The sequence below is a fragment of the Hermetia illucens genome, chromosome 7 (assembly GCF_905115235.1).
Source record: "Hermetia illucens chromosome 7, iHerIll2.2.curated.20191125, whole genome shotgun sequence".
In the NCBI taxonomy this organism is placed as follows: domain Eukaryota; kingdom Metazoa; phylum Arthropoda; class Insecta; order Diptera; family Stratiomyidae; genus Hermetia; species Hermetia illucens.
Window position 1 is genome coordinate 12,111,212 of NC_051855.1, and position 20,739 is coordinate 12,131,950.

A 20,739-nucleotide genomic window follows, 5' to 3' on the forward strand; every position below is an offset into this window, starting at 1 on the left:
CTCCTTGGCAAGGAGGGCAACGGAGATCACTCCCACAATCACCATCACAGCCGGTTCGGAGACGGTGCGATAAGTAGACGCCACTCGCAAAGCTCCCCGCCTCTGCACTTGTGCGAGGCGTTTACTCCTTGGCAGACCTTGGAGACACGACATTAAGATCGCGAAACTGACGCTCCCAATCATATCAGCCATTGTAAAGTCATGGTTCAAGCTCGTGTAGGTATGAGTTGGGGGAGAGTCCAAGCATTCCAAGCACTTAAACCGTAGTGATCTGCTTAATGTTTCATGCTTGCTTCCGGCAAGTTCTTTATTTTACTCCGAAACGGGGCCGCGGGAGACACAAGAGAGCTCCTCAGAATCTTATCATCTGTTGTCGTTTTATTTCTGTACTGGACCAGATTGTGAGAAAATTTAAAAAAAGTTTGCCTGTGAGTTAGTAGTTAAGAATACATTCGAAACCTTCTCTGCTTGCCGTAAAAGGCGACTAAAAGGGATAGAAATTTGCAAATTTCGAAACTTTATTGCTGCTGCAACGCCTTGGATAGGGACCGACCTCACGGCTACGACCTTTGGCTTTCGAAACCGGACTATAACTGGTTTGTGGAGTGTGTGCACGCTTCTCAACAACGGTGGCGAGGGTCCACAGAATGCTCGATTTCCCCAATTTGAGCGATATAAACTGGACATTCTAGGCCTACGAGAGTACTCCTCTTCCAATGTGCGTTTGCGGGTTGAAAGTCAGATGGTAGCGGAGGCGAATCCTGTAGCGGGTTGCTTTTAACGGCTACCACAAAGTGGCCTAGATGGGCTCTGGCAACACCTTGCTCGCCACGATCTTGGCGACCGTAACGATAAGTGTGGAAGGTTTGTGGATTTCTACAACTTCTACCGCCTGGTCATTGTTCACACGTTTTTCGAACACAGAGTCTGCCAACAATGTCAGTTATCAATCGACCGACCCCGCAAGAGTAATTAGGTCGCCTACTTCGCGATAAACAGTGGATTTAGGAATTGTCTCAGAGAGGCGCTGACATCAGCCTCGAAAAGGGCCACTACTTCTCGCGGGGTGGGGAGCTGCGATTCAATATCAATCGCTTCTATCATCCAGCTGTCGAAGAGAGTCAGAGAGCAATATTGCGGATCGGGCGGCAGTTAAACTGAGAATATCGATGATTATTGGGCCACCATCAAAAATGCTCTTTTCTCGGGTGCTAGCCTCCCTCTCTCTTTGATTGTGCAAGTGGATCGATGGACGGAGGAGTTCCAAGGCCTATGTTAATCTCCATGTCACGCACGTGAATTCTGATACCGTGCTAGATCCCGGGAAGTTCAGCGTAGTGTATGTCTTAACAAAAGGAAATTTGCTGTTGCGCTAGTCAGGAAAGTAGGAGATGCCGCCGAACGCAATAAGTTCAAAAGTAAGAACTTGCATGTGGTCGCAAATCTTTCGATGGCCCTGTGGCTTCTCATCCACGATGACGGGCAACTGAATTGTAGGAAATAAGACTTCACCACGGTTCTTGACCGCATCGCATCCGGTGAGATTCCTTCTCTTGTAGATGAAATGGCCTCCACGTTGTTCCTCCACGCAGAAGGGAAATCATTTCGGCAATCAATGCATTGAAATGAAGTAAAACTGCTGGGTTTGGCAGTCTCCCCGCTGCACCTGCAGTTACTGTAGATCTACTAGAGCTACTTCCACTCGCCCAGAAATTTCGGGAAAATTCAAAACGTTTCCCAGAGAGTGGAAAGGGGGGGATCATCGTCAAGATTCCACAGAACGGCATCCGTTTGGAGACTGACAGTTGGAGGGGTATTTGCGATCTCGTAAGCTTGATCGACAGAGAGTAGGTTGGTTTCCGCTCTGGATCTTCCTCCATTAACCACATCAAAACCTTACGGATCATTTTAGGACGGTGCGTGGAGTTTTGATCTTTGCTGCACCTGCTCTTCATCGATTTCGAGAAAGCTTTTGATAGTGGGAACAGGGAGTGTTTATGGCATGCTCTACGCAGGAGGGGGATACCAGAGAAACTAATAGCTATTATCAGAGCGGCACAAAATGTTACGTATTTCACCGAAGTGAAACCCAACGAAATAACCGAATTTCTGGAAATAGCGGCGCAATAACCGGTATCCGGTCTAGGCCTGCCTAAATCGCTCCATCTTAGGCAGGGTTTGCCTCTTCTTCTTTCTCTACCATAGATATCGCCCTTATAGACTTTTCGAGCTGGATTATCCTCATCCATACGGATTACGTGACCAGCCCACCGTAACCTATTGAGCCGAATTTTATCCATAACCTGACGGTCATGGTATCGCTCATGGATTTCATCGTTATGTAGGCTACGCAATCGTCTATCCTCATGTAGGGGGCCAAAAATTCTTCGAAGGAGGACCTTAGGCTCGGACTAAATTATATTTTTATTCTGTACGTTTGTAGGTGTGCTTCCAAGGATAATATCACCGGTTCGTCGAAAAAGAAGAAGTAATCCCTCTCCTAGGTTTCTTGTTTTGGGCCGACTGCAAAGGGGTAGGGGGAAGGGGTAGGTACATCTCTCACCCCTCGGCTCAGATTTTCTTTTCACGATTCGGCATTTCCCTATTACCAAGGTTCAACCATAACCATCAGCATAATTTGTGTAAGATAAGGAGCTCACCGTGTGTACTTTTTTGGATTTGATTCCGGCAACAGGTTTAATTCGTGAAAACGGATTTAGGTGACGCTTCCTTGGTGCCTGCAGTTCGCATAGGGCATCACAAAGGCAGATATAGGGTGGTTACTTTGCGATTAGTTTCCTTTTACAATTATCAGTATTTGCGTTGATTATCTTGTCAGGAAGCAGAACAAGACTTGGTTGCTTCCACAGGAATTAGTCCTATGAATGCTAGGAGGGAAAAGCGAAGCTTCTCATCATTTCATCACAAAACTAATGTGATGTCGAAGTACAGTAGAGGTTATCGCCCGGAATATCATTGTACTTACCTTTATAATTGTTCTTCTTTATAATCGAAGCATACATACATTTAACAAATCCTGAAATCATAGTTTTTCTTTTCATAATTTTACGCATCATCAAGTTCAGCGTCATTTTTTTCAAAGCATTGATATTTGGCTCATTGCATTGTGTGCTAAGGCATGTTTTTGGCGTTTTGTTTTTTTTCATTTTCCTTATTTTTCACTCATCCGTTTGCTGGTTACCTAAAAAAAGCATGAATAAAAATGTCGGCCATGTCACAGATTTGCCACTAACAAATATTTCTGGACCATGCTGTTCTCAACAACACAAGAAAAAAAAAATGAAATTCTCCAATCATATTGTCCTGTTTCGGTTGCCAGAAACATTTGAATAATAATTTTGCGACCATAAGTGGGAGGTTTGGTTTTTGTCATAGCATTTTCAGTGTTGAGGAGTTGTTGATTGCTTGCATTTCTCCTTTTGTCTGCAGCTGAAAATCATGAAAATATGTAATTCCTTAGTTTTTCCAATGTTTCCTAGTGTTGTTGGCTAAAGAAGTATATCTGGAAAGTAAGTTGGGTGCGTTTCATCACATAAAAGAAAGTGGTTTCAAAATTATTCTCTAGAAGAATAGTTTCACTGGAAGAGTCCTTTTTGTAATTCACTTATTTGTTGATTCGTTAATACAAATACAATTCTTATCCTGGATTAGTTGTTCAAAACAGAGTTGAATAGCTTGATTACGGACTATCGGATATGATGGTAAACAAATTATGAGTTAAAAAAGTGTATTTTCATATTTACAACTAGGAACTAGTGTGGAAAGAATAGGACTCGCTAAAATAACGAGCGAACCATTCACATCCGCTTTTTGAAAAAACCTATCCTTAGAAATTATCAAAAGCGATGATACTCTAACCGCAAAAAAAAGTAAAAATCAAATACGATAAGCATCCATCATTCAAAACGCTTCATCGCAAGCATTTTCATCCCTTCTACTTGGCTCTTGCTAAAACTGTAATTATATTATTTCTTTCCCTCTGATTGGTTGTTGTAAAAAAATCATATAATTCATTTTCCAAATTTTCTTTTCTTTTGATACAATACGCATGTATTTCCTTTTTCTTTTTATTTTTCAGGTAAAAAGATGAAAAAAAAGGGGAACGGTGTCATAAAACTACCCTTCATAGTGTTTTCGCATGAAATAATTTTTACAGCAAAGTCCTTACTGCACTACAACTATTTACCTTCTGACTTTCAAAAGAAGTGAATAAATGTTATATAAAGTTAGCAATGTTTAAACCTAGTATGGAGCCTGAATTCGCACCCTACGGAAATACCTACAGGTATTACATACATTTTTTTATTAATTCTATTTTCTGAAAATCTAATTAAATTCAGCTTTTTGTTTGTTTTTCTTTTTTTAAATTGGTTGTTGGATATAATATTCGATATAAAGGATTATTTGTTCATTTTGTTTACATATGAAGTGAATGGTTAATGGATGGTATCCATATAACGGACGTTTTGCATACCATTCATAAATAAATTAAAATACATCTCTAATATGTACATGGTTAATTACATTATGATTTCATAAATATCCAGCAAAGAAACTTCTTATAAATAAAAAGAGAAATCACATGTCTCATAGAAGAACTTAAATACCTTTCCTTCTTCTCAAAAAAAATACCTTGCCTGCTTTCATTAGTGAAAAATAAGAGAAACGCATCTCCTTTGACGTAACAAACTAAGTAAAACAAATACAGAATAATCGATTGGTTCGATAACCAGTTGAATTGCGCATCTAATTATGCTTGACTGTCTCAATTTGAAATGAAAGATACATTTCAACATTTTCTACTTAGCATTGGAGAGAATCAATTGCTTCCCTCCCCCCGACATTAATTGATCCATGAATTTTAATATGAAACAAAATCTTAAGGACGTCATTGAGCACTATCGACAGCTCAAACTAAACTGCGTTTCTTGAATTTTGCAAACCTCTGAACCAATCTAAACACCTAACTTCTTACCAAAATTTTCAGTCCATTTACTCTTTCGGCTTCTTCGATTTTTTTGTTTTTCTTATCAGGACTTCTAGTCCCAATTATCTTCTTCTTCCTCTTGCTGTACTGGTGCGTCTCGTCTGATACTATCACGATCGTTATTACCGCGATCATTCCCACTGTTGCCACCGCCCCCACTTCCTCCACTGCGATTATCATAATTACGATTTCGACCTTGATTATTTCGGCCCTGATTACCACCTGACCATCGATCGTTTCGGGGATTTCCTCCCCCACCTTGTCGGAAATTGCGACCACCGCCGCGATTACCACCACCAGAAGACGGTCGATCTGAGCCTCCATAGAATTTGTTTCCGCCGCCGCCACCGCCAGGCATATCGTTAACTCCGCCTTGTTCGAATGGATTATTTCCACCAACCTGATGTTGATCACCACCATAATCATCCATCCCGCCATGGAATGGTATATGAGGATTGCCTCCAAATGGATTGAATTTAGGTGGGGGCTGAACACCTAGTAATCCTGTACGAACATCACCGCCAAATCGTGGTGGGAATGAATGCATCATGCCTGGCGGGTTCATAAATTGTGGATTCATCGGTCCCATATGGGGTGGTTGTGACGGTCGCATGAAATCCATGCCTCCCATACCAGTTAATGGTGGTATCGACTCCATATGTATGTTACCGCCTGGCATTAACATACCAGGTCCAGGAACGGGTGCTCCTCCCATAATTGGGTCCTCATTCTCAGCATCCAACTGCAATATCTGGCCGTTACTATCAATGAAAATTCCCAAATTGGTTAGCACCTGCTGTAGATACTGATTAGTCGCTAAAAAGTTCATATCAAAAACCTTATCCGGATTAGGATCTTGGTGGAATTTTTTCAATTCAGTTGAAACTAGCGCCAACTGCTGGTTGACCATAATCTTGAACTTGGAGTTCAAATTTTTGTACCAAACAGATTTTTGCAACAGCATTCGAATATCAACGTTTTGCCCTAATCCTGAGCCACTTGTTTGGCTTTGTCCGACCGGTTTAGATAGCAATGAGGATGCACCACTGCCATCGGCATTCTCTTTGCGTCGTCTGGGATCCAATCGTGGACCACCGATAGAAATGCCTACGTTAGTTTTATCTATAGGATCTGGCGTAGATTTCTGTATAGATCCAAGAAGCAGTGGTGGTGCTGTATGTGGTGGTGATCTCAACATATCACTATCAGTTCCAAACTGATCACCAATTGGTTCTTTTAAGCAAAAGATGCGTCGAAGTCGAGGATCTAATGTTTTCTCTGTGACTGTCATAGTTCGTCGTATTTCACTATAATCAGGTTTAGGAATTGATACCTCGTAGACCTGTTAGTGGATAGAGAGCGGAAGAAAAAAAGGAAATATTGTTTGAAGGCTAAATCAGACAAATGAGACTACTTTCTATCACATAACCATACACCTAGAAACTTACCTTGTACGGTATTGGAGCATGAGATGCTATCGAACCATCGATTTCCGTCGCGGGAGTATAATTTGTCATAACAGGCTTAAAAGGTAGTCGCAGGTCTATATCTCCGGATTCTAAGAATGATGACACACGCATATCACGATCGCCTGAGTATTCTCGATCATCATCATCAGCTCCACCGCGACTATTCTCCTCATCATCATCGCCACTCCCTATAGCGGCACCATCATAAATACTCGCCCTTTGGTATTTGGGCGGTGGTGAAGGCTCACGAATCACACTCGGTATTACATCCTGCTGGATGACCGCCATCGAAGATGACTCTTCCGAAATTGACGATCTGGTAGTTGTATCGAGATGATCTCCAGCTTTAACATTGTCTTCATCCGCGTCCCAATCTCCCTCGTAGTTATCAACTGGTTTCGTTGATTTCGTTTGATTTGGAGTGAAGTTCCTTCGATCGTCCAAACTACCACCACCACCACCTAAACGTGGATCACGGAACTGTCCTGAAGCCATACTACTACTGCTGCGGTCATAGAATGAGTCCTTGTCCTCATAAGACGATCCAGTCTTGTTGCGAGGGTCATTGCGCTGCTGGTTTCGACCTCCATAATAGTCATCGCGACGAGACGAGCTGTTGCTATTGAATCCGGAATAATCACTACGATCATTTCGACTATTATTGGCAGCTCCTCCATAGAAATCCGAGGGTGAATTAGTTTTTTTCTGCCACGGGAAATCGTCTTTGCTATCCATCCACGAATCAGTTTTGTTTTGTTGCCAACGCATTTTGCCTCTTTCATTATTGAAATCCTGCTGTCCCTGTTGCCATCGAGTATTATTGCTCTTTTGCCATGACGTATTATCTTCATTTGATTGCCATCGATCATTGCTATTTTCCTGCCATTGATCGGCATCTTCTTTACGATAATTACTATCACTGTCTTCTTTGCGATAATCACTTGTATTATGCTGGGTGGTCGATGCTGCTGGGATGTCTCCATCATCATCCCAATCGTCATCATCCTCACCTTTTGTTGTGAAAACACTACGAGGTATCGGTTTCGGCGGTGAGGCAATCCCGGACTGTTGGGAAAAGTAGATAAAAAATAAAGGGGGATGCTCTGAAATATGAAAACTTAATACATTACTTCATCATCACTGCCGTTATATCGGGACTCATCGATAAGTAGTTCTGGCTCATCTTCGTTTGAGGGATCGTCATCCTCCTTATCCTCTTCTGAAAAGTAAATATAACATTAAATACTAACCCTCAATTTATGTACACGCCCAATACTCACTAAGTAAATCATTGAAATCGGTTTTATCTGCATCTTTTAAGTTGGAATCCTTGAGGTATTGTGAGAAATCCATGGTATTACTGCAATTTGTGCCAATTTTACCGGAATTTGGCGTGGGTTCTGGCGACGCAATATCTAAATCTTGTAACTGGGATCCCCCCACGATCGATGACGTTGTGGAAGACTCTGTTATTTGGCTTGATAGTGGAGCTAACTGACTGTTAACATTTGTAGTAACTGTTGATCCCGATGCTTGCTTCGATGTTCCTGAGGCTTGAACTGCACCAACTAAAAATCTCATATCAACATCTTGGCTGCTGTAGGGTGAAAATAAAGAGAAGCATCGTAAATCCTAGGAAGGATAGGTTTCTTTTTAATTTAAAAGATGGGTCATAGTTCCAGAGTCAATTTGCTGGTAGTTAGCTTAGATATAAGCTAGGTGAGATAGATTATTGGATATATTTTCACTACTCTGGAGGCAGTAATTTTTTGCTAACATCCATACTTACACAGACTGACTGTCATCATTGAAAACGCTTGAAGAATGTGTAGCTGCTATGGTTGAACTCAAATTGCTGGTAGAACTATTCTGACTGAGATTTGCTGATGACGGGAGTACTGATGATGTAGATGCTGTTGTTGTCGTAGCTGATGCGCTCTGGGAGATGAGACCTAACTTCTGTATATTCATCGCATTAAGCTGAATCTCATTGATTTGGCTGATCGTTAGGCCAACACTATTCAACTGTGCCACAGTCAGTTGACTGATCTGTTCCAAGTTCTCGATGCCGATAGCTTCAAGCCGCTCGATTTGTTCAGGCGTGATGACACCCTTTAAGTTTTTCAAACTCAGAATATCAGACGCTGCGACTGTTGTTAGAATAAACAAAATAGAAGTAGTTTGTTATGAGGGATTATGCTGTTTGAAAAATTGTATGTGAGCTACCTGAGGTAGGTTGACTACCACTCGTGCTGGATTGAGATCCGGAAAAATCTCGCCATCGAGATTTTCTTGGTTTGTCAGCTGATTTGTTCGAAGAACTGAAGCTTAGATTGTTTGTTGAATTATTACTTGTTGATGCTGCCTTGTCCCTATCGTCTTTATCCCAGTCTTCTGTGGATTTTATTGAAGAGATTAAGGTATGAATGAGAGGTTATATAAGTTGCTTTGTGCTATTAAGAATTTCATTCCGATTCGCTCTATTTTTTTTCGCTGATATATCAGGTCAGGAATGATTCATTGTTCAAAGTCTTGTCGTAACTATCGGAGACAACTGGACACACTAAAAGTATTTCTACTGGGGTAGCTAAACCTACTGCGAGCGTTAGATCCATTAGGAGGGCGTGACTTAATATATATTTTGACTCTCTAGGAAAACTAAGGCTACTGCGAGGTTTGAACTCATTAGGAAGATTGCATCTCTTGAGAGCAGACCTTCGGGGGGCATTCGATTTTCTGGGAAAATATGGTTGACTAGGAAATCATCTAAAATATCTAGAGCTTCTGTAAGATCCACACTCACTTGGCGATTTAGATCTTCTTGAAACCTATTGGGAAACCAAAGCTTCTTGGAAAACCCTAGCCCCTAAGGTGCTAAATCTACTTAAATTAATCTTACCTTCATCATTGCTCGGATACATAGGTTGCGATGATACATTCGAACTTGCAAATGGATTTCCACTACCTCTGTTACTATCGGACGGTGAACGTGATTGTCGACCAAACGATTGTGATAATGGTGCAGGCGAGCGTGATTGACGTCCAAACGAAGATGATGATTGCATTATTAAACCTGATGATGATTGTGGTGATGATGGCAAATCAAAGGTATTTTCAATACCCTTCTCTGCACATAATTTGGCATGAGTGGCTAAGAGTTGATTTGTCGCTGCTTCACGGCTTATACGTCGGAAATTTCCAAGAATTTCCTTTGGTGCAGTTTCAATATGTTTTAATAGAATGTTCTTTAATTGTTCGGTTAAAGGATCACCATGGGAGAATTTACATTCACTTTTATATACACATTCCATTCCCAGATAATAGTATTTACATGGGAAATCGGCGTGCATATAAGAACACTTGTCTTTTTTAGCGCAACAATTCATCAGATAAAATTTACATAGTTCAAGTTTGCGAGGTGCCCGGGCATCATGGGATCGTGAACAATCATCTCCCTGTAGGGGTAGAGGAAAAACAACTATGATTTAGAGGCATGTACTGGAATGTTGAAATGTTCTTTGAGTTATGGTCAGTTAACTTGAAGTAATGTTAATGTTCAAGAACTAATCGGACATCGGCTCGAGTAGATATTACTATGAATTCAGCACAAGGTTCAAAATCAGGTCATAATACGAGAGCCTGTGTAGACGTCGACCTCATAGCTGTAGACCAAACATCAAATATTAAAAGCAACAGCTAGGAAGCCGGTCTATACTCCAAGACATGTTTAATAAAAAAACGAATTGAAATTACTCGGCCACAGTACACAATTCCAGATAATTTGACTCCCAACTAGCTTCACTTTGAGTCTATGATCCAGAAATAGTTGGAAATCAAACTGCTCTGAAGCATGCAAATTAGAAACTAGACAATTATATAAAGCAATATAAATTTACATCATTACAATGACCCCTCATGTTCATAATACATACACCATCCGAATCGTGGCGATTACGACGTTTTCCAGCTCCACCGCCTCTACCTGCGCCACTTCCTACTGTCTGGCTACCACCTCGATTTCTTCTATCTTTATTACGACGCGATTGTCTACGATCATCGAAGCTCATTTTTCGATTATCACCTGAATCATAACTATCATATGATGACTGGAAGCTATCCTCGCTATTAACAGATATAGTTGGTGAACGACGATGGTGATGGTGACCATGATGATGATCATGATGTGGTATAAAACCGCTAGTTCGAGTTATAGATGGACTACCGCCACGTACGCAAACCATTTCATCTTCATCAATTTCATCGGTCATTTTCATCATATCATCATAATGATCTGTGTCCAGAATTTTCATCCTTTTTGACTGGAATCGGGAAAAAGCAATTTACTATAGAAGCTTAGACTTTCGTTTGGGAAATTACTCACCTTTTTATTCTCTCTTTCCTCTCGTTTCTTACGCTTACGTGCTCGCCTTATATCCTCCACATAGTCATTTTTATCGGACTTATCATAAATATCCATATTTCCACTGATATTTTTCGAAAGTTTTGGCATTGGTGGCTCAATGCCATCCTTTTTTAGGGCCGCAGCAATAGCGTTCTCTATATTTCCAGCCCAGTCATCTGTGAAATTAAATGGGGAAAAAAAATAAGAATGAATACTCTGTCTCCTGTTCACCAATTTCTGGAGGCGTGTAGAGGCATTATAGGACACCTCTCCCTATAATGTTGTCACCAATTTTAATCCTAACTCTATTTGCCATGAAATAAGAGTTGTAGCCTGGCATATCACTTAACCATCAAAACGGAAAGAGGGTGTCTCTCGAAGATCGTAAATGCATTTGCTGCAAGTTAGTAATAGGAAAGGAGAAGAAGGATTTCCATATATTGCTGGCTAAGGATCAAACCCTATTGTCAAGAGGGTAGCGTGACGTGACGTTCACATCCCTATCTCTTGAGTCAAGTGGATCACTTCCAGAAAAGTCATCATCATCATCATCAACGGCGCAACAACCGGTATCCGGTCTAGGCCTGCCTAAATAAGGAACTCCAGACATCCCGGCTTTGCACCGAGGTCCACCAATTCGATATCCCTAAAAGCTGTCTGGCCTCCTGACCCACGCCATCGCTCCATCTTAGGCAGGGTCTGCCTCGTCTTCTTTTTCTACCATAGATATTGTGCCTTATAGACTTTCCGGGTGGGATGTACAGTAAGAGCTTTGACACTATGGTGAGACGTTTCGAGCGGAACAGATAAAAAGTGTAAAAGATTCGTGTGAGTACAAGGTTTCCGATTTACTCCTCCAAAGTACAGTGGTAGGGGAATCGGGACAATTACCACAGCACGTGTATCACAACATTTGCGTTGCAAACCACGATCAAAATTTGGTTCCTTAGTATATTGCAAGGGTTATTTCAAATAAGGTTCCCCCCACCACCGCCTTGATTCCCCCCACCACCGATCCCAACAACAATCGCCCGTTGGCGACGGTCACTACCGGCTTGACAGTCGTCCGGCCTGACCGCCATCGCTGTCATCGGCAGATGCGAAATCCGTGTCGTCATCCGATTTTTGCACGCTAAAAAGTTACCACCCATAGAAATTTATCGCCAGTTAAGTGAAGTGTATGGGGGAAAGGTGTATAATCATTCAACATGTCCGCAAATGGTCTAGGGAGTTTGCTGACTGCCACACGGACATCCACGATGAACAACGGAGCGGGAGGGGGGTCGAACTCCGGCGTAGTTGTGGCGGAGATTGAGCGAATCATGCTCGAAGATCGGCGGATCACAACCCGGCAATTGGCTGCTAAAATTTCTAAGGCTTCTGAATCTTTCCACAATAAACTTGACAAGTTATTGCGAGACATAGAAAAACCTCAGATGGGCTATCCAAAATCATCGTAAGGGAGGACTCATTGAAGTCGTAAGATTGTAACACGACAATGCGCATGTCTCGCAACAAATGAATGACTTAATCGATGGATTTGGCTGGGAAGTCATTGCTGATCCCCCTTGCGGCCCCCCCTTGGTGAATTTTTGGGAAGATTTCTGTCTTTGCCATGACCATTCCCGGAAGGATTTAAACTTGGAAAATAGAATATCATATGTTGCCTGTCACGCTTTCAAGAGAGCAAAGCATTCGTTGAAAAATATAAAGAGGGAAAGGTAAAGTGTCTCTAATCAGATGCAGGAACAAGCTTTTCAAAGGGGTTTGATGAATCTTTGAAGAAGAACCGTATTCCAAATGGATTAACTGTGACATCTAACCTAGAATAAAATGGGAATCCGCGGCTGCTAGGTAGTGCGAGTAGACTCGGCCCCCGACAGCCGCCAGCGGAACACCGACTGTATTCCCCGAGGGACTGCCAAGAACAGAGCCTTGCCTGGCCAATCCGTCAGCCCGCTCATTCTCCTCTATGTTCCTATGCCCGGGAACCCAGAGGAGAGTGATCTTGAGCGTGTCGCCCAGATGGTTGAGCGTGTCTCTGCACTGCCCCACCAACCGGGAAGATATCGTCGTTGAGTACAAGGCCTTGATGGCCGCTTGGCTGTCGGTCAGAATGGCTATGTTACGCTTGGGGCTCGAATCACGCTCCAGCTATCGACAGACTTCCAATATCGCCAGTACTTCCGCCTGGAATACACTGGCGAAACCTGGGAGACCATACGTGTGTATTCGAGAAAACCCCCGCGCCGACTCCATAGGCCATCTTTGATCCGTCCGTAAAGAATACCGTGTCATAGTCTTGCAACACGCCGCCGGTCTTCCACTTTGCCCTGGTTGGAAGGTCCACAGCAAAGTTTCTCGTGAAATTCAGCTTGCGTGGGGGATGTCCAGATTTCTCGAGGTATTTCATCTAGAATGTTGCTGTGGCCGTAGGACTTCACTGCCCAGCATCCGGACTCACGTAGTCTGACGGCACTGCACGCTGCAACATATTTGATGTGGAGGTCAAGGGGGAGGAGATGCAGGAGTACATTGAGAGCATCTGCCGGGCAGGACTGCAGAGCCCCCGTAGCACCTGCACACGCGGTTCTTTGAATCCTATTAAGCTTCGTTCTATTGTATTTCTTCCTTAAAGCCTGCCACCATACAATAGAGCCGTACGTCAGGATCGGACGCACTACAGCGGTGTACATCCAGAGAACCATCCTCGGCCGGAGACCCCATTTCTTGGCAAAGGTTCTCTTACAGGCATAGAAGGCTATACAGGCCTTCTCAACCCTCAGTTCTATGTTCAACCTCCAATTTAGCTTAGGATCCAGGATTACACCCAGATACTTTACATTAGAGGAAAGAACCAGATGGTAGATGGAATTCAGGTATCCTTGTCTTGGTGGTGAATAGCATCAGTTGCGTTTTGGTTGGGTTTATGCTGAGTCCGCATCTTGCGGCCCACAGGCACACCTTTCGCAACGCATAATGGACAGAAACATCCTTGATACTAATATCACCAAGTCGTCGGCATACGCCACCACCTTCACCCCGCTGCTGTCCAATGTACGTAAAATTTTGTCCATTACTATTAACCAGAGCACCGGTGAAATAGCACCACCCTGGGGCGTGCCTCTGTTCACAGCTCTGGTGAAGTGGTTGCCTCCCAGATCGGACTGGATTATCCTGGTACTCAGCATGGATATAATCCAATGCGTGAGATACCCCTCCAATCCAATACCGGTCAAGGCTTCCTTGATGGCGTTGGTACTGACGTTGTTGAAAGCTCCTTCTATATCCAAGAAGGCAGCAAGGGTATACTGCTTGTACTGCAGCGACCGCTCAACCGTGCCAATTACCTCGTGGAGGGCGGTTTCTGTGGATTTTCCTTTGAGGTAGGCATGCTGGGACTTAGAGAAAGGCGTTCTCTCCATAATCGTCCTTAAGTGAATGTCCAGGACGTGTTCTAGGGTCTTCAGCACGAAAGAGGTCAGGCTGATTGGCCGAAAGTCCTTCGCGGACTCATGACCTCGCCTGCCCACTTTCGGTATGAAAACCAACCGTGCGCGCCTCCAGGACTGCGGTACGTATCCTAAAATGATGCAGCTCCGGTAAATCTCAACAACCCACGGCACAACCCTTTCCTGCTGCTTCTGTAGCATGACTGGCATTATGCCATCTGGGCCTGGAGATTTGTATGCGGAGAAGCTGTTTATAGCCCAGCCGATCCTATCCCCGGTAATTACCGATTTGATAGTCTCGCACAGCTGGGGTTGCCGCAAACCCTCCAAGCGAGATTCTGACTCACAGTCCTCCTCGCTGGAGGGAAAGTGCGTTTGCACCAGCGGCTCCAACGGAAACTCGGTATTCTCGCAATTTGGAGCGTCGCTTTGTTAAAAAGGAAATACGGTTCTTGGGGATTCTGCACCTTTACATACAATGGGGGGATTACATTAAGTAATCTATGCCGCGAATCTATCAGCCGGGGCTTGTACTCGACGTTTAATTCGACGTGGTGCTGAGGTTTTATCTCTTAGCAAGTAGTTATTTGACGCGAATGGAACAACCTTGGTCTACTATAACTTTGTTAATAATAGCACGATTTCTAGGATTGAACTTAAGGGAGGTTCGCAGTAAATTTTCAAAATATAAAAATATACTATTATTAAGGACTTAAAACTTAACACCCATCTTTGTCGCTAGTAGTGATTATTTTATTAGGCAAATATCGATATTTTTGTACAGGTATACACCCGTGCACTGAAGAAAGGAACAAATTATTCCCGAAACATCGATATTTGCTTAATAAAAAAATTACCACTAGCGACGGAGACAGTGTTACGTTTTAATTCCTTAAACCTTTTCGCTAAAAACACCACGAACCACACGTCGATTATGTTATTATTAACTTTATTTGAGCAGATATCGCAACGGAGAGTATTTTGAGTCCTAAATACCATTTACTCGGACCACCATAATTTTTTTTCAGATTTTTCGGTTGGATAGTTTCTGAGAGTGGGTCCTTGAAGTAATTGCCCCTTTTTCGATCCCCGCACTTCTCCCCTTTGCAACCAATGCCAAAGCTAATCCCCAGCTGCCAAAGCTAAAAGCCAGCTGATCTGAATCGGAAAGTACTAATTAAGACCTTTCATATTGTACCCCAGATGACTACATTCGGTGAAGAAAAATTTTGTACACCTGTTTTGAGTATATGGGAACCCGCTCCCCTTTAAGTTGCATGTGCAGCAATGTAATTCACCGCATGCGTGAGAGGGTTCAGAGCTACCGCCTGCCCACCATTTTGTGGTAATCAACACAGTTGTTTGTAAGAAAAATGCGTGCGACAGACAGACAATGAATCGATTCTAATAAGGTCAAAACCTTGAAAATGGAGCACCAAACTGGCTAATGGCAGATTTGAGTAGTTGTAACTCTACTATTGAATTTACAGCTGAGGAATATAAGTTTCTTTGCTTTCTAGTGAGTTTATGGAATGGTGTTTTGCAAATAACACAATTGTCTGGCAATGAGTGAGGGAGGATCACACTTGGATTTGTTATTGAAATGTATAGAATTTGGGTAATGCAATTGTGACCATAAATTTAGCTTTTCGTCATTGTAGTCATATCTTATCTGCATTTTATTCATTAAATTGTTGCGCATATCTAGGAAAGGGCAAAATAGGTCCTGGAGTATCTCTAGTGCGGATCGAAAAGCTGATTCACCTCGAAGCAGTGGCATAATGTCCCCGTCCCCCTCTGATTTTTATCATCACAATTCTTAACAAAAGGCTGCAATCTCCATCAATATTATAATTTAAATAAATAAAACTTACCATCGACAATATCCGTTCGTCGAATTTTACTGCTTTTCTTCGATGTAGGCATTGTTAAATCACTATCAATTTTTGGAGATCCATTTCCAGATGTTGATAGAGCTGTTGCTGATGTTACTCCTACTGATCCAATTCCTCCACCCCCTATTGCAGTCTTGCTCGGAAATGTTTTATTGGAAGTAGGAGCTGTTGGTGTTATTGTTGATATTTGGGAAGACGAAGTTATAAATTTCGTTTTGGCGTCATGATTACTATCACGTACTGTTACAGATGTAATAATAGGCTCATCATCATCATCATCTGTTTCTATTTCACCATCTTCAAGATCATCGTCATCTTTTTCATTATCCTTAGATTCTAATTCTCGATCCATTTTATCGGAAGACATATTGTCTTGCTTTGATTGCTGTTTTAAATTTGTCTCCTCTAGCCCTTCTGAGTGATTTGTTTTATAACTAAGGTTTTGAGAATTTATTGTACTTGAATTATTCGTTTCAGGATTAGATGATAATTGCTTCTCAGAATTTCTTTCGATGTCCATATTAACAGGTTGATAGGTGGTAACATATCGATCTCTTCATAGTGTAGATCTGGGTTTTATTACTTTGCCTGTAATAAAAATGGTCTGATTCAGGTAGAGGGTTTGGAAAGGGAACCAATGCAAGTGTAATAATATGATCAAAGATATACAGTTGCCATATATTCACAGACTATCTTTTTTAATTGTCAGGATATAAGAGAAAGAGGCTTTATGAAGCATAAAAAAAACCAAAAAAAATAATCATGAATTGTGAATATTGTCCTCTACCTAAAAAGATATATTAACGAAGGGAACTGTGATATTTTAGGTTATCTATTCCATGGGCTTTAAAAGTAGATAAAATATTAAAAGCAAATCTTTTTTCTGGCTAGTGTTCAGGAGGCTTATTTATTACTTTCTAATTATAGAAATACCCAGTCTCTAGGTTACTGAAATAACCTATTACAAGGCTAAGCCTCGCGGAACCAATTATATCAGAAAAACTTTGCAACCATCATAGAAGTATGAACTATTCCTACTGAAATTAAATAAAATCTAAAATCATGAAGTGAACATGCATAAACAGTAAGTACAGCTCGACCTAAAATAAAAAAAAAAATCTATAAAATTTACGCAATAATCCCGGTTGGTGGAAAACTCATGATTCATATCTTGGGCTTATCTACACATATTTTCGTTATTCTTACAAGTTTTATGGATTTAAAATGCCACAAAATCAACGAATGTAACGTTGCTTCCATTGAAAACCAAGAGCACATATTTACTTTATGAAAAACTACTGGAAAACACCATTTTTAGCTAGTGATCTTCCCTCACTTTCATATCTTTTTCCTCAACCAGTCATGAGTAATATTAAATTGGAGGCCGAACATGATAATATAAGAAACGATTGTGGCGTAGTAATGTTAAAATCATATAATGACGTCATACGGAATTGATATCGCGCGCTCAAATACTAACAAAACCGTGAATAATACTTGTCCAATTGCTATTCGTCTCTCCAACAGCGTCCCCTTTCGCGTCTATTTCGGCCGCCATTTTTGTCGCGAGATTTTACAGAACACATTTGTTTTTTTTTTTACTATTATCATGGTTTGTTGCGCTTGTCTGTATTTGCTTTCTCATTTCCAACTTTCTCCGTTTGTTCGTGGGATTAAGACAGACGAGAAAATCCAGGAAAACATTTTTGAAAATAAAAAATTAAAGAAATAATGCCGAAAAATGGCGGCCCCATATGGCCGCGTGGAAAATTCGAGATTCAATGCTGGAAAATAACGAAGCTCCTATGACAAATTGAAGATTTCGCAGAAATTATTCAGTTGAATTCACACTTTTATCATACACACTCTTTTTCATAAATTTCAATATTATTATTTCGATTTGTTTTGCGGCCGTTATCATCCTTAAGAAGCCATTTTTAAATATTTTTTGTTCTCGTGTAAATAATTTTTAAAAAGAAAATAATAGAAAATATTTTGTTAAGTCTCGTTGCTTGCCTTACGTGCTTTTTGGGGGGGACTGTTTTAATTTCTTCTCGGTAGCAAAAATAATTGTGGCATTTGACTTTCCTCTTTCTTATTAAAATTATTTTTAATTATTTTCTACTGAAAATTTTTTCTCTTTTTCTCTCTACTTGGATAAAAATTATTTTCCAGAAAATCTATTTTTCTTGTTTCAATAAAAAAAAACGCGTTTCCCTTTTTCGAATACAAAACATATTTAGAACACCATCTTTCACGGTGAGAGAGCGATTGGGAATGTTCAAATAAAGTTTGGAACTTCGAGTATGAATATGCCGACGACGGACCAGCGTATTAGCTTGAATTGCCCCCTTCAAGCGTCATATAACTTGTGAGGTAGCATGTTATTCAGTAGGATAGAAAAGAAAGGCGGTACACAGAAGAAAGAGCAGGCAACAGTCTCATACCGAAAACCAGTTCCACATAAATAGACTCACCCCAGCCAAACACAGGCAACTATATTATATAAAGCAACTTCTAGTAAAGATTTTCTACAGTGAGTCACTCTTGAAATCATACACTTGAGATGGAAATTTCCGGACTTTCATAAACATACAATGCTAACTCACAATTTTGCATGACGGAAGTTGGTCAAAATTCCCCAGAAACCTGTGTTTTGATAGTTTTAAAGGAAACTATCTTTTTGAAAATCTCTTGAGAGCTCACGAAATCGATAACGAAACTAAGTCAGTTGGTTCAGTTTACAGTTTAGCGGTACTGTATTTTTTTCATGGTACCAAATACCAATTGTTGAGGCCACATTTTCGAATACTTGTGCCCCTTTCTCTCCTGAGTCTACATGGTATTGTGTATTCTTGGGAAAGTGTAGCAAAAACTTGGAACCATACTTAAGAGCTTCAGGATCGAAGAGGGGTCGAGCGTTGATGCAATGGCTATAAATGTAGGGGGCTATGTCCATCTTTTGCTAATGCAACTTGTAGATACCCATTTGGTTGCATATTCAGAGCTGATTAGCGCAAATAATGTCTCGGTTAGTAAAGAAAAAAGCAAGCAAACAACTTCCCCCTTGCTTTCCCTGTTTTCTTGAAATCAAGACTTAGCAATTAGGATATCGAATCAAGTCACATATTATCTAATCATGCAAATTTCATTAAAAAAAAAAATAACAACACATACATGTGTGCACTATCTTCTGATTCACTTTCACAAACATTGAACACATCAGAACCTTGGGAAATTGCGTCTCCTCATCACAGTATCCCTGACACCATTATCCAACTCTTTGAAGAGATCTCGTGTTTTTGTAATTTCCCTTTTTAGTAATATTTACAAGATACAAATCTGGTTTGTGCGCACTCAATCTTGGAGGGTAACATAACCAAGCATGTTGATTCTATCTCTTGTTTTGGATAATATGGGGAAAGTCTAGTTCGCGAGCGTGCCCCAATAGAGAAGGACTGACTCTCTGAATACTCTCATGCTGCGCTACAAGTCCCTCCTTTAATATCTACTTTGTGCGTGCTATGTATCTCGCACAATATCACCAACATGGACATGGCTGGCGAAAGCGCATTAAATACTGGAACGACCTTCCCCCCGTCACTCCCTTCGCGCAGAGTGGACTACATAAGTTGTATTTAGCCAAGGGAGCAATCTCAAGATTGTACTAAAATATTGACCTCTGAGAGTTAAAATCCGGTCATCCAAACACATGAAATCATAATCCACCAGAAAAAAAACAAATGAATGGCAACCCTGGTCGCCATTTTGCAGTACATATCGCATACAATGAAATCATGAAATGGCAAAATATTACTTACATAAAGGAGGGTAGAAAAAAGGGTAGAAAACTAAAGCATTTTCCTTACATTTCCCTTGTATGAGTCGTGGTCCGGACCTCGGCAGAACGCCGTTCACTTGTAGATATATAACCTCTTGCCTGGGGAACCACCGGCGTGCGTGTCGTTCACGGCACCCCTACTATGCACGCGCGGCAGGCTTCGTCCCCCTCTCAGCAATGTGCAGATCGGACTTCTTAGAATTTTCTTCTTCTGTATTTCCTAAATTTGTCTTCCATGAAAATTTCTTGAATCAATTCGTCGTAAAATAGGATATTTCCTCGGCAGAAATGTCCAAAGATGGATACTATCTGGTTGAAAGTTTCTTTCTTCAAAATGTTCTCTTTCTACTAATCAAACGTGATAGCGAACAGAATTATAATAGAAAAATGAAAAAAAACTATCCACAACCGCATCTGCCGGCAACTCGGACTGGATTAGATACGGCGTTCAGATATCATCCACCCCCTACATGTCAAGGACTAAAGGAAAACCAGGCGCTGAGAAATGGCGGCCAGTGACGTAACCAAGTCCTTGCGTCATCATATCGTCATGGCGTCTTCATAAACTGAACCTGGCACATGAAGTTGATCCTTGCCGAAAGGATATCCTTCGTGCGTCCTAATTTATCTCATCAAACCGGTAGCCATGACAATTTAGATATAAATTCATTA

At 41.3% G+C, this 20,739-nt stretch overlaps 1 protein-coding gene and 1 long non-coding RNA gene across 8 annotated transcripts; one reads left to right on the forward strand and one right to left on the reverse strand.

Annotated features, from left to right (window-relative positions):
* Window positions 1-1,462: 1,462 nt before the first annotated feature.
* LOC119660728 lies at window positions 1,463-4,370 on the forward strand. Its single transcript, XR_005250471.1, has 2 exons — window positions 1,463-1,538; window positions 4,100-4,370. It is a non-coding gene; the product is annotated as an uncharacterized LOC119660728 (long non-coding RNA).
* Window positions 4,073-20,465, reverse strand: LOC119660727 (protein suppressor of sable-like). 7 transcript variants are annotated; one of them, XM_038069386.1, is made up of 11 exons: window positions 20,096-20,465; window positions 16,206-16,814; window positions 10,859-11,055; window positions 10,374-10,796; window positions 9,377-9,932; window positions 8,704-8,871; window positions 8,267-8,627; window positions 7,758-8,074; window positions 7,608-7,696; window positions 6,457-7,542; window positions 4,073-6,350 (listed from the first exon to the last, which is right to left on the reverse strand). In XM_038069386.1, exons 2-11 carry the CDS (start codon window positions 16,744-16,746, stop codon window positions 5,061-5,063), a joined length of 5,028 nt encoding a protein of 1,675 aa, XP_037925314.1. In that variant the 5' UTR covers window positions 16,747-16,814; window positions 20,096-20,465; the 3' UTR covers window positions 4,073-5,060. The 7 variants fall into 7 exon arrangements, with proteins under 7 accessions (XP_037925314.1, XP_037925313.1, XP_037925308.1 ...); XM_038069385.1 differs by lacking the exon at window positions 20,096-20,465 and adding an exon at window positions 19,456-19,837; XM_038069380.1 differs by lacking the exon at window positions 20,096-20,465 and adding an exon at window positions 19,404-19,837.
* Window positions 20,466-20,739: the final 274 nt, after the last annotated feature.

Excerpts from the sequence above, each read along its gene's own strand:
- LOC119660727 (XM_038069386.1), bottom strand. The coding sequence starts at position 16,746 with ATGGACATCGAAAGAAATTCTGAGAAGCAATTATCATCTAATCCTGAA. Across the intron at positions 7,697-7,757 it reads CGATTTCAATGATTTACTTA|AAGAGGATAAGGAGGATGAC; the intron begins GTGAGTATTGGG and ends TTTACTTTTCAG. Across the intron at positions 6,351-6,456 it reads ATGCTCCAATACCGTACAAG|GTCTACGAGGTATCAATTCC; the intron begins GTAAGTTTCTAG and ends ATCCACTAACAG.